Source organism: Nycticebus coucang, chromosome 10 (assembly GCF_027406575.1).
Source record: "Nycticebus coucang isolate mNycCou1 chromosome 10, mNycCou1.pri, whole genome shotgun sequence".
Taxonomy (NCBI): Eukaryota; Metazoa; Chordata; class Mammalia; order Primates; family Lorisidae; genus Nycticebus; species Nycticebus coucang.
In genome coordinates, this window is record NC_069789.1 from 45,382,848 (window position 1) to 45,405,129 (window position 22,282).

Here is a 22,282-nt window from a genome sequence, read left to right on the forward strand (position 1 = left end):
TTGAACTATAGTTCCTCTTTGGAAATTGAGGCATTAGCCAAATTAGCCAAGTTTCACCTCTGGATGATATAGGGCAATGTTCTGAGGAGACAAGAAGATTCCAAAATGGAAGAAGCAAAATTTGGAGTCAGGGTGAATATGAGATGATCAATATATAAAGAAGTCTTATAAACTAAAGGAGCACTTTGGTTCAACAGTATTGGAATGAGGGTTATAGGGAGTCTTTTCTAGATCCCCCAAAGGCAAGGACACTCCAGCTGATACAGGTATTATATTTAATAAGAATATTACCAAATATATAAAAAATAAAGTTTTGCCATTTTTATTTCTCTTTTATTTTTGTCACCATTTCTTGTTCTTGATCTTGGAAAAAACACTCTTTACATGTAAGGGATGTAGTATAAGATTATCCCTGAAGATGCCTGCTGTCTGTTTGAAGAATGGGACTGAAGCCGTGAAGCACTAACAAAACGTCGGGCCTGAATTATTGCGTGGTGTACTCGCAACGTTAAAAGTAATCAGAGACCTGTAGGATTTTCATTGCCGTATGTAACATATAATCACCAATAAATGCCATTTGTTTTTGTAGGCTGAATCAAATACCTGCTGTGAGTAACGATCTGGTTTCCCTGTGGTAGATGGGCGTGGGAGAAAGAAACAACTCCTAGGAAGCAATTCAGTCCTTCCTCATCTTTCCAAACCTTTATGTGTCTTTGATACTAGAGTGCATTGTGATCTACAACTACATCTGGTGTGCATATAACCCTATATTTTTCAGATTCTCAGATATTTTCACATCAATTATTTTATCCTTAAATATGCCAGCAGGTCCCTATTACTCAGATTAACATGATGAGGCAGTGGTAGATGTTTAAAAATTCCTTAATATGAATGCCCTTCTCTCTCTTTTTTTTTAAAATAAATCCCAACCTTGCAATGTTCTTATAGCTTTGAAATTAAATGGAAATCAAAGTACGTCTTTTCACATGTAGGTTACTTTTCTCTCTGATACCTTGGCCTCCATGTGTGAAGAGCTGGATTCAGTCCAAGTGAAAGGAAATCGGGAATGGGGGGGAAACATCAGTGATTATAAAAGAGATTTGATGTCTGTATCCACATCTCGGTGTTAACATCCTGACTTACTATTAAATTTCTCATATTTATTTCCCATTTTACATGCATATGTTTACTTATGAAGCATTTTAGTTCTTATCAGCATAGTATTATCTAAGTAGAGTAGATGATCATCATATATTTTATGTATTTCATTCTCAAAACAGCAGCCTGAGGAGAAAAACTACTCGTGTTCTTACTCTAATTTTGCTTGAAAATGCTTTAAAACAAGTAACATTTTTATATTTTGCTTTACCACAACACAAGTCAGCTAATACACTTAATGTGATGAAATGAACCATATGTAGTATTAGAGTCAATTATCAGTACAGATAAATAAATGCCTTTGGCAGAAAACTAAATATGGTTAGAGCTTCAATAGGATGCTATTATTATAGAAAGTCTTCCTTAATTTAAACACATGACATATATAGAACACGTTTGGATCATTGAGACAGTAAAGGAAAGAAATGAAAAAGAGATGCAATCATAAAGACTAAATTAACTGCTGGTGTTTTTTTCCGTCTTTGCGTGTCTGTATTTTGATTTCTTTATATAGTAGTTAATGGTTAATTCCTCATCTCCCTTTTAGTCACCTGCTACTCACTTCGATGGGGTTTATTTTCATTCCCTTCTTCCTATTCACGCTGCTGAAGCCTCTCTGTGTTTTGTGTCAGGAGGGAAAATACCTTATTACCTCCTTGTCCATTGAACATTTAAAGTTTCTTTCTCCCTCCCTCCCTGTCTTGGATCTAATGAGCAAATTATCTAAAAATAGATACGTTTATCATTCTACAAAATGTTGTATCTTCTCTAGATTGGAGGCCAGTGTAATTGTAAGAGACATGTGTCTGGCAGAGAGTGCAATCAGTGCCAGAATGGATTCTACAATCTACAGGAGTTGGATCCTGATGGCTGCCGGCCCTGTAACTGCAATACCTCTGGGACAGTGGATGGAGATATTACCTGTCACCAAAATTCAGGCCAGTGCAAGTGCAAAGCAAACGTTATTGGTATGTATAATGCAGAAGTTTAAAGTCACATCTCTATTACCATCTGGAATAAAATTCTCTATTTGATTTCTTAAGAGTAAAGCAAATTTCTTTGCTCAAGGCACACTGGAAAAAAAAAACAATTTGGATGAAATTAACTGTCTAAAAATGATTAAATTAATAATTCTATCAAACTGCAGCTTGAAGCTTAGTTTAATCAATCCTTTAGAAGTTTCTTTATTCTGTAGATGCGTTAGTTCACACAGGCCCATGCTAATAAGTCATAGAAAAATATAATTTGCTTACTCCATAGATGTTTCTTTTAGAAAATTAGCACTTTTTCAAAATGTTTTATTACTTAATGAGTTCTAAGCAAATCATTTCCATGCTAGTTTTCTTAATAGACCAAAATAAATGGATTTTTTCAAAATATTCTCTGCTACAGGGTCCTTTGTGATAAATCTTTCCATTTTTTCTATTATATTTCTTTGAACTGTTCCTATGAAATGCAAAATAAGTCAACATAATTCCACAGATCATGTATATTGCTAGGGTTAGTTATAAAGGGCCACATAATTTTAATTTTGTAATTCACTACCAGGCTGATTATAATAAACAGCTACCTTCAGCGTTATTTATCATTTTTTTTATACACGACGTGCTTTTTTGTTTGTTACTCCCACAGGTATTTTTCAGAAATTAGATTTGATTATAGCAATTTATTACATCCAACATTTTTGAGGGGAACTACTGCCACATAAGGACAAAATTTATCAAGTGCCTAAAATGCACTATGAACATAATGCACTTTGAAATTTTGATATATGAGAATATTAGGAGAGGAAAGTTTCCTGATGAAGTGAGTCCTGTATTGTAACCGAATGTGTCTTGGTTCATATAGGAAGTTTAAAAAAGACCTTTGCCTTTCTATTGTCATCCAAGACACCAAGTCACCCATGGCTTTTCTAACACTGACCTGAATGTTACAATAATAAAAATATGCCTGGCAGTGGTAACAAACAACCACGCGTGCACACACAGACACACACGCAAAGAAGCATACATACCTATGCACTTACACACGTACATATTATTCTGAGCACTGTTTTCATTTCCGTGTTTAACTCTAAATCTAATATTTTGTCCTTTATACATGTAGATGATAGATATAATATATTATGTGATAAAATTAAGCTAGATAAGCATTTCTGTATAATTTAATAACCGTGAATCTGCACAGTGATGTTACACAAGATTTTTCTGGATTAAAGAAGGATTACATCAAAACCTGTAATGTAACTTGCCTATGTAAATACCAAGCATATAAAAGTGATTTTTTTGGAAGGAAAAAATACCTTATAAAGAGAAGCACATCCTTATGTGCTATCTGTGATGCTGAATGAATTGTAAGACCTGGGGATTCGATCTATAAGGTATCTGTTGCCCTGTAATGTGAGATATATTTTAAATTCAAGATAGGATAGCAAAAGTTAAAGGAAGTCCTTTCAAGATAATGAAATGGTTGCTATTCTAATCACTGATATCTTTCCAGTAATGGTTAAAGTTCAGAGCTTGAGGAAGGGGACAAAATTAAAATTTACTTAGAATTTGTTGTGACTTCCCTTTTGTTGATTGATCAGGCAGTTTTCTGTTGTTATATTTTTAAGAAAATATAAACATACATTTTTGTGAATACTACATCATTTTAGTAGCATTATAAATAATTATCATTTCTAGCATTATTTCTGCTCAAGTAGCACTTTCGATAAAAATATAAACTTGGTATGTATATAAATTAATTTTCCTAATGGGGTTAGCAAGTACCCTTATTTAATTTTACCCGTTAATAGGAAAAGCAAAAGCCCAAAATATGCAAGAGTATGTTGTGTACGCTTCAAAAAGCAAACTGTTAGAGTTAACAAAACTGTTAAATCTTACTAATGATTCTATCACCAGTAAAATACATTAGCACCAATAATTTTATTAAAGTAGGTCATTCATCTAGAATAAAAAGGGAGAGGAATGTGAATTAAATGCCAAGTGTGCTAACTCTCCTGTACTTGTTAACACTGAATGTGATGCCCTGTAGGCCTTCCTGAGTATCGTTAGGAATAGATTACCTGTCAGGAATATGTATGGCATATTCAAATAAGCACTGCGCATATTTTTAAAACTGATATGATATGAATCCATGTAGACCAATTTTAATAGTTCAAAATGAGTCATAATTCTTGTTAACAATACAGTTATTTTTAAAATTTGCAGGAATAGTGGTCCTTTTTTATTTTCCTTATTGAAATTAAATGATATGCCTTAGGTGAGTCATTCATCACTGTTAAAGAACTTGCCTTCCATTGGAGTTCTTGAATTTTTATCCACATATATACATATATATATACATCATGCATTCCTTCCAGTTCAGGAATTGCTTTTCTACATATGCATTCCTGAGTCTGTTTTTCACTTTTATTTTAGGAGTAATTTTTTAATTGCTGTTCTAGCTTGAAATGAATGCTTTGGGTGACACAACCTCACACAGTAGTAATTTAAATCCATGGATGTGTGAAAACTATCTAAAGAAAGTATTTTGCATCTAGATATTTGCTATTCTAATTTTTTTTTCCTTTGCCTCGCAATAGCCTTTTTGAGACTAACCTAAGTTGTCAGAGATGTAAGTTTAGGTGATAAAACATTTTTATCCATTTGTAAAATGGATATGTGTACTCCTTTAAATAGAAGGAATAGAAGGAACAGAATTTACTTAGTGTCTTAAGAGGTATGTTCTGAATCACATAAGATGACAAGCAATGTGATTGCTTTATGAGCCAAGGAGAGCATAATTTATATTAATTGAAGAGGATAAAACACAGGCGCACACAGAAGGATTAAAGTAAAAATTGCCCCGGATAAGTTTTATTTATATGAATTATTTACATGTGTGATATTCAGAATAAATGTGTGTGCTATTGTCAAAAAAATAGTTATCAGCTTAATCTTTTCTTTCCTTTTCCCTAGCTTTACTAAGGCCTAAACATAAAAATTATCTATGTTTACAGCATACAATGTGATGTTTTGATATATGTACACATTATAAAATGATTAATTCAAGATAATTAGCATATCCATCACCTCATGTACTTATCATGTTTTTGTGGTGAGAACATCTGAGAACTAATCTCTTAGAAATTTTCAAGTATATATTATTATTAACTATAGTCACCATCCTGTATATCTCCAGAACTTATTCATCCTGTCCGACTGAAACCTTATACCCAGATTAATGTCTTATTAAATAGTTTTAGAGAATTCTTATTTCTATGAAAACGGCTACAGTAGAGCCTCCATAGTTGGCCACCTCCCTCATTTTCATAGACGGGGCCTTTACCACACGTACCTATCAGTACAGGAGGTTCCTTACGTTGACCATCAACCTACACAAATTTCATAAAGCCCATTGCAAACAGAGTTGTGTGTGAGAGCTAAATGAAGGATTGTCATGGTTTTTTAAGTATACAGTTAGTGCTCTGTGAGGTTGCCTGTGAGAAAATACTCAATATTGTGTGTCTGTGTTAAATGTCTGCAGCAGCAGACATTTGTGACTCAGCTATTTTGAATGGAATCATTTTCCTATCCTCACCTCTTAAACATATTTTATTTTTAGGGCTTAAGTGTGATCATTGCAATTTTGGATTCAAATTTCTTCAAAGTTTTAATGATGATGGATGTGAGCCCTGCCAGTGTAACCTCCACGGCTCGGTGAACAGATTCTGCAATCCTTTTTCTGGGCAGTGTGAGTGCAGAAAAGAAGCCAGAGGACTTCAGTGTGACTCCTGCAGAGAAAACTTTTACGGATTGGACGTCACTGGTTGTAAAGCCTGTGACTGCGACCCCGCTGGATCCCTCTCTGGGACTATCTGTGATGCTAAGACAGGGCAGTGCATCTGCAAACCCAACGTTGGAGGAAGACAGTGCAATGAATGTTTGAAAGGAAACTTCTACCTACAGCAAAATAATTCTTTCCTCTGTCTGCCCTGTAACTGTAATAAGACTGGAACAATAAATGGCTCTCTTCTGTGTGACCAATCAACAGGACAATGTCCTTGCAAATTAGGGGTAACAGGTCTTCGCTGTAATCAGTGTGAGCTTCACAGATACAATTTGACAATTGACCATTTTCATGGCTGCCACATGTGTGAGTGTGACCCCTTGGGAACATTACCTGGGAGCATTTGTGACCCAATCGATGGCCAATGCCTATGTTTGCCTAACCGTCAAGGAAGAAGGTGTAATCAGTGTCAACCAGGTAAGAGAAATGTTTTACATTTTCAGCATACGATGGCTTTTCTCTTGTTCTCCCCACAACAGACAATTTCTCCCTGTTCTGTTGGTTTGTGACTTCTAAAAAAATTACCCCCAGTATCATTATTATATTTATCTAACACAGATACAAGTATTAATAACTTGTCCAAAATTATCTGACATATTTGTGTTGCTATTTTGGGGGGATACATGGACCTCCAGCCAACTAAACTTATTTCATAATCTCTCAATTTGAAGTAAATCATCTTTTAACAATTAAAAAAAATGAATTGAGCATCACAAGAATGGAGACGCAAGAATCCTACGTTCCAATTCTGATATGAGGACAATTAATGACCTAGTACATGGTGGAGGGTGGGATAAGGGGAGAACAGAGAGATGGAAGGAGGGAAGGGGGTGGGGGTTCACAGAGTGTGACAACATTTGGAGGCAGGACACAATTATAAGAGGGACTTTACTGCAATCAATGTAACCTGGTTCTTTGTATCCTCCATAAATCCCCAACAATGAAAAAAAAAAAAAAACTAATTAAAAAGCAAGCATAAATTGTATATTCCAGAGAAAGGAAAATTTGAGTTTGTCATCTGTATAATGCCAAATATTCAGATGAACAAAATTACAAAATAAAGCTGGTCCAATGATTTAACTGAAGAGACTATAGGTTCTTTCATTGTATGAAAACAACTAGCATTATTTTTGAATGCTATCAAAATAATAAAATAGGCTACTATTTAATCTCACTGAATACAAATCTATCTTTCCACGTGCATCCAACTGGAAGAAAGATAAAACCTATCTGTGGCTTTCTTCTTGCTTTTATATGATTTTTAATTAAAATAATATACAGTGTGTCCCAAAAGTCTCCCCTAAAGTCACCATATACAAGGAAAATGGAAAATTGTACCTAAATGTACCTTTATTTATAAATTATTCATTTCAAAGTTTTACAAAATTTCTGTACATGTTGGCTACCTCTTTGTAAAATTTCTTAATGAATATTTTATAAATATAAAGATGCATTTAGCTACAATTTCCCATTTTCCCTATGTATGGCAATTTTATGGGTGACTGTAGGGATACCTAGTACTCTATAATAAATTCACCTGATATCATGATAAATACAAATATTTATTGTTTAAGAGCTGTACTAATTGTTACCCTGTCAAACAAAATCAGTTCTGAGTTATCTGAGTCTACGAAAATGAGCATGATGCAAATTCATGATTTGCTTGCCATGGAAGGGTTAGGACAGAAGTTCTGTTCTACATGGCAAGGGATCCAGCTTAGGGATGTTGAGCCACAACTTTCCATTGACATTGGTCAGTGTGACAAGTAAGATCAAACCCTCCTCTCTCTTTCTGCAGAAGAGAACTCTCTGTCTCTCTCTCTCTTTCTCCACAGTCATATGGCTACCCCATGTCCCCTGAAATTGCTTTAGAATTCTTCCAGCTACAACAGAGACTTATAGTTGCCTCTTGATTATAATTCCAAGAAGGAAATTCTTATTGATTGAGTTTTGTTTGGGTGGCTATCTCTGAGTCAGTTCACTGTGGCTGGGTATAGGGTCAGATAAAATAAACATGGCTTTTAGAGACCACTCCATCAAGAAGGAGCAAGGTGGTAAATATCCCAGAAAACAGGAGAGTTGTTGAGAGCTAGGCAGATAGCATAAATGACAGAGCAAGTTGCATTCTTTCAGCTTCAGACTAATCGTCCCAAATTTGTAATTCATTAATTTTTTTGTTATCCTAAAATTACATTTTTTATTGTTTATTAATATCTCTAATTTTGGACTCAAGCAATTCAGTCTCTTGAACAAATAACCATGATTTATCCATTTTTCTTTCTAAGTAGGTAGCAAAAACTAACGGATCAAATGTTATATCCTTTGAGTAATTGTCTTCTGTTAAAATTTATTGCATGTTTCATTCTGACTTTAATCATGTACATAATATAAGTCATACATTCTAATTTTTTTTTTCTATTTTTGGATAAAACTCTGAAATCACTATTTGAAAGCATCTGTTCTTTTTACTCCTTTAGTTGAAAAACTTGGTCCATTATCTAGGTATTTTATATACATACCTATTTAGACAATGGGCTGAAATTCTTCATAAACCTATGTTTTTTTTCTGGGTGTTACATGTATGTAGAAACATCCAGAGGTAATTTAACGAAATGTCAGCAAACTAAAGAATAGGCTTTTCTTTATCCATATCCAAGGCTGTATCATTTGTGTCCTTCCTGGGAGAAAGAAATCCTAATTTCATTGCTCTTTCCTTTTTTTCCATGCCTTTCACTGTGGTTGTCTCTTTGTTCCCAACCCTAAGTGCTTTTCTTCCTAAGATGCTTGTTCATCCTATGTAGAGGTGGCAGAATAATTCTCCTGAAACACTTCTTTAGTTATGCTGTTCTCCTATAGGGCTAGCTAAAACAGGTTTTCTTTTGCTTATTGCTTGAGTCCAATTGAAGATAGCCTTTACACGTTTTTATCTTCTGGTCCCAGTGTGTGCTTCCAGCTTTATTTTCTAATGTTCTCGGAGTCACCCATCTTCTTCAGTCCTTTCACTGGTACTCCCACGTGTCATGGGCAGTGGCAATTTCTATCCATCCCGATGCTTCCGTCCATTCTCCTTTCCCGACAGGGAATGCTGTACAGCCATCCTTGTCAGTGTCATTTGGTGCCCTCTGCTGAGTTGTTTCCCTTCAAGGTACTGCCCATAAATCTTCATCACTCACTCAGTGAACCACAGATACTTACTCAACATTAAACAGCAATGTGTTCAAAAGTAGCTTAATTGAAACCTATTGAAAAGAATGCACTTTTGAAAATATGCTCAGGCTTATGTCTTTTTCATGTTCTATTTATTATTTGACTTTGAAGAGAAGTTAATATTCAAGAAACCGTGATTCATATCTCATTGTAAATACTTCCATGATTATGTTTCTTTTCCTGAAGATCATCTGAACCTACAGATGAAGTCAGTGAGTTACTAGTTACTGGTGAAAATATTTCTGTTCACTGGAAAAAAATCAAGGGTATAGCAAAATACTCAGTGGAAAATGTACCAGACTGAGCATCTGGAGGTATGATTTGGATCTCCATTTCTTTTACTCAACTGACTCTCTAAATGTCCTCCTCAATAGGGGATTTCCATATTTTCTTCCAACTCTCCATTTACTGCCTAGGGGTAAAGAGGCAGTATCTTCTTATCTTCAATATGGTACCTGAATGGTGGCCACATCTGCTTACATCCTTTTGGTCAGAACTGCTTTGTATTTCCACACTTAGGTACAAGAGAGGCTGGAAAATAGATTCTCTACCAGATGTCCATGTGCCTAATTAAAACTTGGGGCCTCTGTTATCATAAGGAATAAGAAGAAAATTGATAACCAAAGACAATTAGCAATCAGTTGTGGCTACATTAGGATGCCCCACACCTACATAACTGGCTTTAGAATAGTAGTTAACTTCTGAATAGATTCTTTTAATGACAGTGAGCTTGGTACTTTTTGGATAATTCTAATTATTGGCAATTGAAAAAATTAACCAGATATCATAAAGGCCTCTTGAGTCCTGAAGATATATGTATATTAGCCTTGTATCTTTTCAGTTTCTTCATCTGGTTCTTACTGGTCCCCAATTTATGGGACCACTGCTATTCTAGTCAGACTCTTCCCAGGACAAGCTACAGTTCATCAGTGGTCAGTCCTCTTGAGACACCGACCTAGGATTATAGTTATGAAAAGCTTGCATGATCAGGGGCAGATTAGGATTATTATAGTCTGTTGTGAAGTACAGTTATTTTGATATAAAAGATCTTATTGAGAAATCTTACTGGGAAATCTTTTCCTTCTGGGTGCTGTTGATTTCTTAATGTAATGAAATGACATTTTATGTGTAGCAGTAAGCACTGTTCACTGTGAGCTTAAATTCTCGTGGGGAAACTGACAAATTAATTTACAAGTATTTCATATGAATTTAAGTAATGATGGTCTTTGGATCTACTCACCTATGTTTCCTTGTTTTTAAGAGTTCAAGATATTCTTATGGCTACCAAATAGACTATCTGTTCCTCACCCCTAAATCAAATGATTCTGAATGCTTAAACGTTCCAGAATGGTAAACTAGATAGGCGAGTTTTCATTATACCTAGTAAAGGCCTATTGCTTTTGATTGGAATGGAAACAAGTTGTAGATGAAAAGGAGGATTAGTGAAGTCAAAGAATATCTCAAACTATTGTATTTTACCTTATTTTCTTTTGTAAAAAGATACTTCAAAACATTACAAGAGTACAAATGTTTTTGGTTACATGGAATGCTTTTGTTAAACTTGAGTCAGGGTTGTAAGTGTGCCCATCACTGAGACAGTGTTCGTTGTACTCATTAGGTAGGTTTTCACCCATCCCCTTCACTTCCTATCCCTTAATTTCCACTGAGTTTACTTCACTCTGTACATGTGTCTGCTCCTTGTTTAGTTCCAATTTATGAAAAATAGTGAGTACATATGGTATTTTTCTATTCCATAGATATTTCACTTAAGATAATGGTCTCCGGTTCCATTCAAATTGTTGCAAAAGGCCTTAATCCATCCTTCTCCATGGCTGTGTAGTATTCCATAGTATATGTGTAACACATTTTATTGATCCACACATGAATTGATGGGCACTTGGGTTCATTCCACATCTTGCAATTGTGAATTATGCTGTAATAATCATTTGAGCACAGGTGTCTTTTTGATAAAATGACTTCTTTTCCTTTGTGTAGATACCCAGTAATAGGATTTCTGGATCAAATGGTAGGTCTATTTTTAGTTCTTGAAGGAATTTACATACTGTTTCCCAAAAAGGTTATACTAATTTGCAGTCCCACCAACAGTGTATAAGCATTCCTTTCTCTCTGCATCCAACTAGCATCTTGGTTGGATGTACTTTTAAATAAAGGTCTCTCTTACTGTGGTAAGGTGAAATCTCATTGTGGTTTTAATTTGCATTTCTCTGATGATTAGTGATGCTGAGCATTTTTTTCATATGTTCATAGGCCATTTGTCTCTTTTGAGAAGCTTCTGTTCTGTTCTGAACACTCCTACTTTTTAATGGAGTGTTCGTTGTATCCTTGATGATTTCCTTCAGTTTTTTGAAGATTCAGGTTATAACTTAGGAATACTTTCCCCATTCTGTAGGCTGTCTGTTTGCTCTGTTGTTTCCTTAGCTGTTTATAACCTTTTCATTTAATCAGATCACATTTATTTTTGTTTTTGCTATGATTGTAATTGAAGTCATCTTAATAAATTATTTGCCTAGACTGTTATCTAGACAGTTTTTCTAACATTTTCTTTTAGCGTTCTTTGGTTTTATGCTTTACATTTAAGTCTTTTATCCATCTTGAATTAATTTTTTATGAGTGGTGAGAGATACAGATTCTGTTTCATTCTTCTGATGTGGCTATCCAATTCTCCCAGCACTATTTATTGGATAGGGACTATTTTCCCCAGGGTATATTGTTGTCTATTTTGTCAAAGATTAGTTGGCTGTATGTGGATGGTTTTATATCTAGGCTCTCTGTTCTGTTCCATTGGTTGATGTCTCTACTTTTGTGCCAATATCATGCTGTTTCGATTACTGTAGCCCATAGTATAGTTTAAAATCTGGTAATATGATGCCTCTAGTTTGTTATTTTTGCTTAAGTTTTTTTTTTTTTTAACTACTCAGGCTCTTTTCTGGTTCTAAATGAAGCATAATATTATTTTTTCTAGATCTGTGAAATATGACATTGATATTTTGATGGGGATTGCATTGAATTTGTTAATCACTTTGGGTAGCATGGACATTTTGAGAATGGTAATTCTACCAAGCAAAGAGCATTGTATGTATTTACATTTGTTTGTGTCATCTGCGATTTCTATCTTCAGTGTTTTATAGTTCTCTTTGTAGAGATCTCTCATCGACTTGATTAAATTATGGGTATTTTATTTTCTTTGTTGTTATTGTGAATGGCATTGAGTCTTTGAATTTACTCTCAGCTTTCCTGCTCTTGTTGTATAGCAGTGATTTTCAACCAATGTATTATGAGAGGATTTTAGATGTCCCATGAAAATTTTAAAGATCATTAATTAAATGATTTTTCTAAAGAAGTTCAAGGCATGGAAGTTTTTTTTTTTTTTTAAACCTTTCTTCTTGTTGTTGTTATTATTATTATATACATTTTGAGACAGAGTCTTATTTGTCACCCCTGATAGAGTTCCGTGGCATCACAGATCACAGCAACCTCAGAATCTAGGGCTCAAGAGATTCTCTTGCCTAAGTCTCCCAATCAGCTGGTGCCCACCACAATGTCTGGCTATTTTTTTAAGACGAAATCTCACTCTAGCTCAGGCTTGTCTTGAACTCAAGAGCTTAAGCAATCCACCTGCATCGGCCTGACAGAATGCTGAGCATGAGCCCCCCACTCTTGGCCCCATTATTTTTTTATTTTTTTGGTTTCATTGAAGGTACAAAGAACCAGGTTACACTGATTGCATTTGTTAAAGTCCCTCTTACATTCGTGTCCTATCCCCATGAGGTATACCATACACCATGTTCCTCTCTCTCCTCCCCTCTCCTGCATTCCCCTACCCCACCTTTTGTATTAGCTCATCTACTGCCTTCATATTAGAATTAAGTACATTGGATTCTTGCTTCTCCATTCTTGTGATGCTTTACTAAGAAGAATGTATTCCACCTCCATCCAGGTTAATACAAAAGATGTAAAGTCTCCATCTTTTTTAATGGCTGAATAGTATTCCATGGTATACATATACCACAGTGTGTTAATCCATTCCTGAGTTGGTGGGCATTTAGGTTGTTTCCACAGTTTGGTGATTGTAAATTGAGCTGCGATAAACAGCCTAGTGCAAATGTCCGTATGATAAAAGGATTTTTTTTCTTCTGGGTAGATGCCTAGTAATGGGATTGCAGAATCAAATGGTAGGTTTATTTTGAGTTCTTTGAGGATTCTCCATACTCCCTTCCAAAAAGGCTGTATTAGTTTGCAGTCCCACCAACAGTGTAAAAGTGTTCCCTTCTCTCCACATCCATACCAGCATAAGCAGCTTTGAAACTTTGTGATGTGATCTAATCTTATACTGAGGTTAGGTGATATCTCAGGGTAGTTTTGATATGCATTTGTCTGATGATTAGGGAGAAGGGCTTTTTTTCATGTGTTTGTTAGCCACTCATCTTCTTTAGAGAAGGTTCTATTAATGTCTCTTGCCCAGTCATATCTGGGATTGTTAGGTCTTTTTTTGGTTGTTGATTAATTTGAGTTCTCTGTAGATCATAGTTATCAAGCTTTTATCTGATTCATAATATGCAATTATCTTTCCCCATTCTGAAAATTGTCTTGCTTTGGCTGTTGTTTCCTTAGCTGTACAGAAGCTTTCCAGTTTAATTAAGTCCCATTTGTTTATTTTTGTCATTGTTGCAATTGCCATGGAAGTCTTCTTCATAAACTTTCCCCCAGGATGTTGTCTTGAAGTGTTTTACTACACATTCTTTGAGAATTTTTATTGTTTCATGCCTGAGGTTTAAATCTTTCATCCATCTTGAATCAATTTTTGTAAGTGGTGAGAGGTGTGGGTCCAGTTTCTTATACATGTGGTTATCCAGTTCTCCCAGTACCATTTATTGAATGGGGATTCTTTTCCCCAATGTTTGTTCTTGTTTGGTTTATCAAAGATAGGAAACTAAGAGGTTAGTTTCATAATGGTCTTCTATTCAATTCCAGATGTCAATTTGTGTCTATTTTTGTGCCAATACTATGCTGTTTTGATCACTATGGCCTTGCAGTATAGCCTAAAGTCTGGCAGGGAGATACCCCAGCTTTGTATTTATTACTAAGAATTGTCTTGACTATCTTTTTTTTTTTTCTGGTTCCAAACAAAATGAAGAATTATTTTTTCCAATTCTTGAAAGTATGATGGTGGTATTTGAATGGGGATTGCATTGAATCTGTAGATTGCTTTGAGAAGTATAGACATTTTGACAATGTTGATTCTTCACAGCCATGGACATGGTATATTCTTCCATTTGTTGATAATAATAACATCTTGTGTTATTTCTTTCCGTATGGTTTCATAACTTTATCTGTAAAGGTCCTTTACCTCTTTTGTTAGGTATATTCCTAGGTATTGCATTTTTTTTGAAGCTACTGTGAAGGGAATTGTGTCCTTGATTCACTTCTCATCTTAGCTGTTATTGGCATATATAAATGCTACTAATTTGTGGATATTGATTTTATATCCTGAGACAGTATTGTGTTTTTTGATCACTACCAGGAGTCTTACAGTTGAGTTTTGGGGGTTCTCTAAGTATGAGATCATAACATTGACAAAGGGGGAGAGTTTGACCTCCTCTGCCCCCATTTCGATGAGCTTTATTTCCTTCTCTTGCCTGATTGTATTGGCTAGAACTTCCAGCACTGTGTTGAACAGTAGTGGTGATAGAGGACAACCTTGTCTGGTTCCAGTTCTAAATGGAAAAGCTTTCAGTTTTACTCCATTCAGTATAATATTAGCTGTGGGTTTCTCACAGATGGTATGAATCAGTTTAAGAAATGTACCACATATGCCTATATTCTTAAGTGTTCTTTATGAAAAGGATGCCTAATTTTATTGAATGCTTTTTCTTCATCTATTGAGAGGATCTTTGCTTCTATTGATATGGTGAATTACATTTATGGACTTGCGTATGTTAAACCAGCCTTGCATCCCTGGGATAAAACCTACTTGTTTGGGATGAATGATTTTTTTTTAATGTGATGCTGTAATCTGTTGGCTAGGATTTTATTGAGAATTTTTGCACCTATATTCATTAGTGAAATTGGTCTGAATTTTTCCTTTTTAGTTGGGTCTTTTACTGGTTTTGGTAGGAGGGTGATGTTTGCTTTGTAGAACATATTAGAGTAGATTCCTTCCTTCTCAATTTTTTTTTTGAATAATTTCTGCAATATGGGTAGAAGTGCTTCTTTGAAGGTTTGATAGAATTCTGGACCAGGGCATTTTTGTTGGGAGATTTTTTTTTTTTAATTGTTTCTTCAATCTCAGTTCTTGAAATCGGTCTATTCAAGAGATCTTGCTCTTCTTGGTTAAGTCTAAGGGGAGGATACAGCTCCAGATATTGATCCATTTCCTTCACATTATCAAATTTCTAGGCAAAGTGTTTCTTATAGTACTCAGATAATCTCTTGTATCTCTGTGGCATCTGTTGTAATTTCCTCTTTATCCTTTCTGATTAAGGTTATTAGAGATTTTACTTTTCTGTTTCTAGTTATTCTGGCCAAAGTTTTATCAATTTTATTTATTTTTTCAAAAAAACCCTTTTGTTTTATTAATTTTCTGAATGCATTTTTTTTTCCAGTTTCATTAATCTCTGATTTAATTTTGGTTATTTTTCTTTTTCTGGGTTTGGAATTAGATTGTTCTTTTTCCAATTCCATAAGATGGTTTATGCATTAGTTGATGTGCTTTCTTTTCTTTTCTTTTTTTTTTTGAATACAGGTGTCTAATGTGATAACTTTCTCTCTTAAGACTGCTTTTGCTATATCCCACAGGTTTTAGTAACTTGCGTCTTCATTGTTATGTTTGAGGAATTTAATGATTTCTTCTTTTATCTCTTCCTGAATCCAAATATCATTCAGTGTAAGGTGGTTTAATTTCCATGTCTTTGAGTTCGGATGAACATTTCTGTTGGAGTTGAGTTCTACCTTTATTGCCTGGTGGTCTGAGAAGATACAAGGTAAAATTTCTTTTCTTTTAATTTTTTTTTTTTTTTAATCCTAGGATGTGGTCTATTTTGGAGTACATATCATGAGCTGACAAGAAAAATGTATGTTCTTTAGCTTTGGGCTGGTATATTCTGTATATGTCTATTAATCCTATTTGTACAAGGGTCACATTTAAGTCCTTTGTATATTTGTTTAGTTTCTGTTTAGAGGATCTGTCCAGTTCTTTTAGGGAGGTGTAAAAGTTCCTGGCTATGGTGGTGTTATGGTATATCCTATTGCTCAGACCTATTAAGGTTTGCTTCATAAATCTGGGAACATTTAAGTTAGGTGCATAAATATTTAAAATTGAAATGTCTTCTTGTATTGTTCCTTTTACTTTAGTTGCTTTAAATCTGCTTGTATCTAAAAATAAGATTGCAACCCCTCCTTTCTTCTGATTTCCATTTGCTTGAAATACTGTTTTCCATCCCTTAGCCCTGAGTCTTTATTCTCCTTTAAGCTAGGTGTGTTTCCCGGAGATATCATATGGATGGCTTGTGCTTTTTTATCCAGCCAGCCAGCCTGTGCCTCTTCAGTGGAAAATTCATTTCAATGCCATTTATTGAGAGAATTGATAAGTGTCATTGGGTTCTATTCATCTCATTTTGTGAGAGTCCATTGTGTAGTTTTATCCTTTGTGCCATTGTATAAGCTAAGTTTTGACATTTAGCTTCTGAGTATTTACTTTGTTGGGGGTCCATTGTGATGGTCAATATTGAGAATAGGTCTAGGTATTTCCTATAGAGCTGTTCTTGTGGTGAATTTCCTTTGTATATCCACAAAAGAGTTGATTTCTCCATCAATTTTGAAGCTTAGTTTAGCAGGATACAGAATTCTGGGATGAAAATTGTTTTGTTTAAGGATGTTGAAGGTGGATGACCATGCTCTTCTGGCTTGGAAAGTTTCAGTTGAAAAGTCTGCTTTCATCTTAACAGCTCTGCTTCTGTAGGTCAGTTGTCACTTATTCCTGGCTGCTTACAGAATTTTTTCTTTTATCTTGACTTTGGACAGGTTCATTTGAATGTCTTGGAGAATCTCTGTTTGAGTTGAGATGATCCAGGTTTTGATATCCATCTGAAAGGAGTGTTTTGGGATCTTTAGTAAAACTTGGGAAGTTTTCATTTATGATAGACTCCAGTGGGGCTTCTATTCCTTTGGGATGATCTTCTTCCCTTCAGGGATCCCTATTATTCATATGTTTGAATGCTTTATAGAGTCTCATAGTTCTCTAAGCAAGTGTTCTGCTTTCTCTCTCTTGTGCCTCCTTAACTACCTGGGTTAAGTTGAAAAACTTTGTCCTTTAGCTCTAAGGTTCTTTCTTCTCCATGATATAACCCATTTTTGATACTTTCCACTGCATCTTTACATTCCCTGACTGACTCCTTCATTTCCGTAAGCTCTGCCGTATCTTTTCTATATTTTACATATCACTTGTCCAACTTTTGATTCTGTCTTCCCATTTTCTCTTCAATTCCTGTTATTGTCTTTATCATTCATATTTTAATTTCCCTTCCTGTCAAATCCATTAGTTCTTAATAGGTGGAGTATTCTAAAGTAGCTACCTCATTATCCCTTGGGGGAGTTCCACAGTTTTGGTTTTTCATGCTGCCCATTTTTTTCTGTTGGTTCTTCCTTATGTGTTCTTTCCACTTGTTCACCTCCTTATCCTCCTTTTTCCTTCTTGCTTCATTCTTTGCTTCAAATTAACTTGTCTCAGAGTTTAGGCCAAAAGGAAGAGAAGGGTAAAGCACAAGCCGAGAGAAACAAAGAAAAACAAAACAAAGAAGGAAAGAGGAAAAAAAAAGAGAAAAGGGTGATGAAAGGAAATAAGGAAATAATTCAAGAATAGGAGAAAATGAGGATGGAAAGAAAGAATAAGAGTGTTGGAAGAAATGGTATTGTTTGGCACAGTGTTGAGGTAACTGCTGTAAGTCAAAAATTTTGAAAGGCTGGGCTGGCAGGGTTCTTCAAAATCAGGAGCTCCTTATCAACCTGAGCATAGCCAAACTCTTTCCTGGGACCAAAAATAAAGGAGTCCTTCTTGCTCTTGATGAAAGTACAAAGGGAAGCTAAGAATAGAACAAATCAAACAAATTATCAAAAACAGAATACAACAAAACAATACAAAAAACTCAAATAGCTAAAAACTTCAGCAACCTCAGCAATATAGAAAAGAGAGAGCGAGAGAAAAACAAGAATAAAGAAAGTAAAAACTAATAATAAAAATAAAACAATACTATCAAAAAATTATATACAGCAGAAGGAACCAACTTTAATAGGAATATATATGTTGCTGGAACATAAGGCGACACTATGGTTGTTTTTTCTTTTTTAGGAAACCGAGAACAGCCCGTAACCTCTGTGGTCCTTATTCCTAACTTAGTTGCCTTTGGCTATCACCTGATTGTTTCCTCAGCATTCAATCTCTGCTGGGTTGGGAACTTAAAGCTCACAAAAATTCTTCAGAGGCAGGTCTCAGAGAGAACCCTGACAACAGTTTCCATGGGGTACAGAAGTCCCTCAGCCTGTCATAAAAGGGGGTTCTGATCCCAGCAGGTGGAATTAAGATGGCAGTGCTTTAGCCTCCTGCTAAGACCTTCTCAGACCTTCCCACAGTGGTGGCACCCTGGCCACTGAGACCTTCTCAGTATGGCTGATTCACCAGCCACCAAACTGAATGTAAATGCACTCCAATTGGTTGCTGTGTGCTGTTCGAGTCTGCCTACTCTTCCAAGCTTTTGACTCAATGTGCAGCTTCCCCCTAAGCCAAAAACTCTGAAAAGGCTTCCTCCCATCCTGGACCTCTGTTGGCAGGGGATGGTTGACTAATCCTGGCAGGTTGCAATCACTTACCTAAAGCATCAGATCTCCACCACTCATGATGTTTCCAGTTCACCACCTCCTCACTGTGCTTCGTGAGCATCTACTCCAGGCAAGGTCCTGATACCAGGTAAGGCTGGGTTCTCTCTTTTTCCCCAGTCATACTAGGAGAGCTCAGCTGAACAATCCTTTTAGCCCACCATCTTGCTCTGCCTTTGTAAAAAAAAATTTTTTTTATCAAGATAATTTACATGTGTTATGGAAGTTTAACTATAGATTCAAGTGTGCCGTGAGGTAAAAAAAGGTTGGAAAACACTGGTGTATAGGAATGCTACTGATTTGTGTACATTAATTTGTAACCTAAGATTTTGCTGCATTTATTATTTCCAGGAGTCTCTTTGTGGCATTTTTGTGGTTTTCTAATTATAAAATCATATCACCAGCAAAAGTGAAAGTTTGACCTCCTCTTCCCTTTATTTATTTATTTATTATTATTATTATTTTGCATGTTTTGGCTGGGGCTGGGTTTGAACCCACCACCTGTGCCATACGGGGCTCCCTACTTCTTTGAGCCACAGGCACTGCCCTCTCTTCCCTTTATTTTTTTTTCTCTTGCTTGATTACTCTGGCAAGGATTTCTAGCACTATGTTGAATAGGAGTGGTGACAGTATGCACCCTTGTTTTGTTCCAGTTCTTAGTAGGGATGCTTTTTCAACCTTTTCTCAATTTTATCTTATTTTCTAAAATTATTCATTTTCTGTTATTTTTATTTTTCTCTTTCACATTTTGTCATTTAAGAGTATGAGTGCCTGATTTAAAAAAACAGCTCAATGAGATGCCCTGTTAAAACTCCTGATTATTTCTTAGTATCTTCAGCTAAGTAAATCGCATGTTTACTTAGAAATTACATTATTATTGTGACTATGCAAGTTCATAAGATAATATTGGCCCTCAAGATACTGAACTCTAATAAGAGAAATAAGACAACTGTGCAAGTAATTAAAATACAAAAAATGCTTTAAATATGATACTTATTTTCAGTTGATGTTCATTCTACATCTTCCTCTAAGGGAAGATAACAATTGCCAGAAACCTTTAGAAAGGGGTTCAGTTACATCTGTACTTTGGCAAACAACATGTAAAATATTATTCTCCTTAGAAAATAACAAACTATTCTAGGTAAGTCCCCAAAAGAAAGGAGTTAGAAGGGGAAAGATGGGCAGTGTAATGAAGTAAGAAACAGTATGAGTCTTTTTCTGAATTTTTTAGTATGGACATTTTATAAATTAATTTTTATTTTGATCAGAGTTTACATGTGAATAAGTTAAAAAATCAAATAAAATGTAAAGGTCCCTATTCTTCTCTTAGGAATCTCCCTGCTCAGGGAAACCAACTTTGATTTCTTTAATGTTTCTCCTAGGTTTTCATTTCTGTATTTCTGAATAACATACATAGATTACTCAATCCTTATTTTTAAAATTTAGACATTATCTATTGACTTGCTACTATAGAAGATGAACTTCCTCATATTCCTTCTCAACAACATCTTTATTTGGTAAAATCAATATTTTAGAGATTACTATGATTACATAAATCTAAAGAGCTATGCTATATAATATGTTTTGATATATTTTTTCTTGAAATATATTAGCCTTTTCTTAGTTTTCTAGGACCCTTTTAGATATTTCTAGGATAGAAAAATCTATTCAAGAAATTTCTAAGTTTCTTTTTTTTTTCCCTGATGGATGATTAGTCCCCAGGAGGATTAGAGCTCCTGATCCTTCTGCTCTGATATGGACTGCTTGATCATTAGTTGTATTACACAGCTGTATCCCAGGTCTTATACTTGCAGCTGTATGGAGGATTTTCTTCACCTGTCTCCTGTATTGGATCCTGTATTTCTCAAACCCCATGTGTGCTCCTTTCTTGATTTATTTTTATACTTGTTAGACCACATGCCTCAGCAGCTTCTGAAAACGAATACAAGTAGAGAAGCAATTTTTTTGAGAACTCTGAAAGTCTGAATTACCTTTAATCTCTGAAAGTATCTACAAACAAAGAACTTTTTTAAATTTCACTGTTATGTGGGATCATTTTCATCCGAAAAATATAAAAAATTTAAATAATTGCATCATTAGCTTTTAATATTTTAGTACTGTCAATCAGATTCTTATTTTATCTTACTTTTTTTTTCATTTTTGGAACTTCTAGAAGTTTCTTACTCCTAGGCTCAAGCAATCCTGCCTCAGTCTTCTGAGTAACTAGGGCTACAGGTAACCACTACAGTGTCCAGCTAATTTTTTTAATTTTTTTACTTTTAGTCAAGACAGGGTCTTGTTTTTGCTCAGGCTGGCCTCAAACTCCTTAGCTCAAGGTATCCTCACACTTTGGCCTCCCAAAGTGCTAAGATTATCGGCACAGGTATGAATCATCATGCCCAGCTGATCTAGAAATTTCTACCATCTTAGTATTATCCATTTTAGAAAATTTAATGATAACGCCATTTTTGTTAAATAATTGTTATGAGCAGTCAGTGGACTCTTTTGTCTATGGGTTAACATTCTTATGTTCTGGAGAAATGTATATGTAAAATGTTTTTATAGCACCATCTAGATTAATGTTTGACCTAACCACTGGACACCATGTCTAGCCATGTTGATACATGAAATCAACTATCACAAGTTGCCTTTCACATAATGCCTGTGTTCATGGTAGCACTTCATAAAAAAACTTTCTCTTTTCTCCAAAAATGTGAGAAGCACAACTTCCTGCTTGGGGAAGTAATTAACTATACCTCACACCTCACTTCAGAAATCTCTGGAGCTTTCAATTCTAAATTTTTCTTCATAGAGTTATGTAACATGAATCAATTAGCTTATTGTTAGGGTCTGCGTTACAAGTACCTAAGCTTTTCTCCTAGACATCTGCCATTTCTTCTTCCATTTTTATTTTTCTTTCATTTCATTCCTGGAGATTTCAAGAGAGGAAAATTGATCAGTGTACCATATTTAACATGAAAATATGGCCCTAGTATTTTCTGGGTTTATATCTTTTTAGACCAAAGCTTTGCAGCCATACCAGACTCTTCTCTTATTCCCAAACCCTTTTTTCATCTATCAAAACCAATCCTTCTTATTTGACCCTCAAATTTATCCATAAATTGACCAATTCTCACCAAACTCACTTATATCATCCAAGTCCAAACCAATTTCTTCTTTCTTCCAGACTATCCCA

At 35.1% G+C, this 22,282-nt stretch overlaps 1 protein-coding gene across 1 annotated transcript in view; it reads left to right on the top strand.

Annotated features, from left to right (window-relative positions):
- Positions 1 to 22,282, top strand: part of USH2A (usherin) — an 868,259-nt gene that overhangs the window by 196,691 nt on the left and 649,286 nt on the right. Inside the window, exons 12-13 of the mRNA XM_053607912.1 lie at positions 1,931 to 2,126; positions 5,767 to 6,408. Coding sequence (XP_053463887.1) covers positions 1,931 to 2,126; positions 5,767 to 6,408 — 838 coding nt within the window. The remainder of the gene's footprint in view (positions 1 to 1,930; positions 2,127 to 5,766; positions 6,409 to 22,282) is intronic.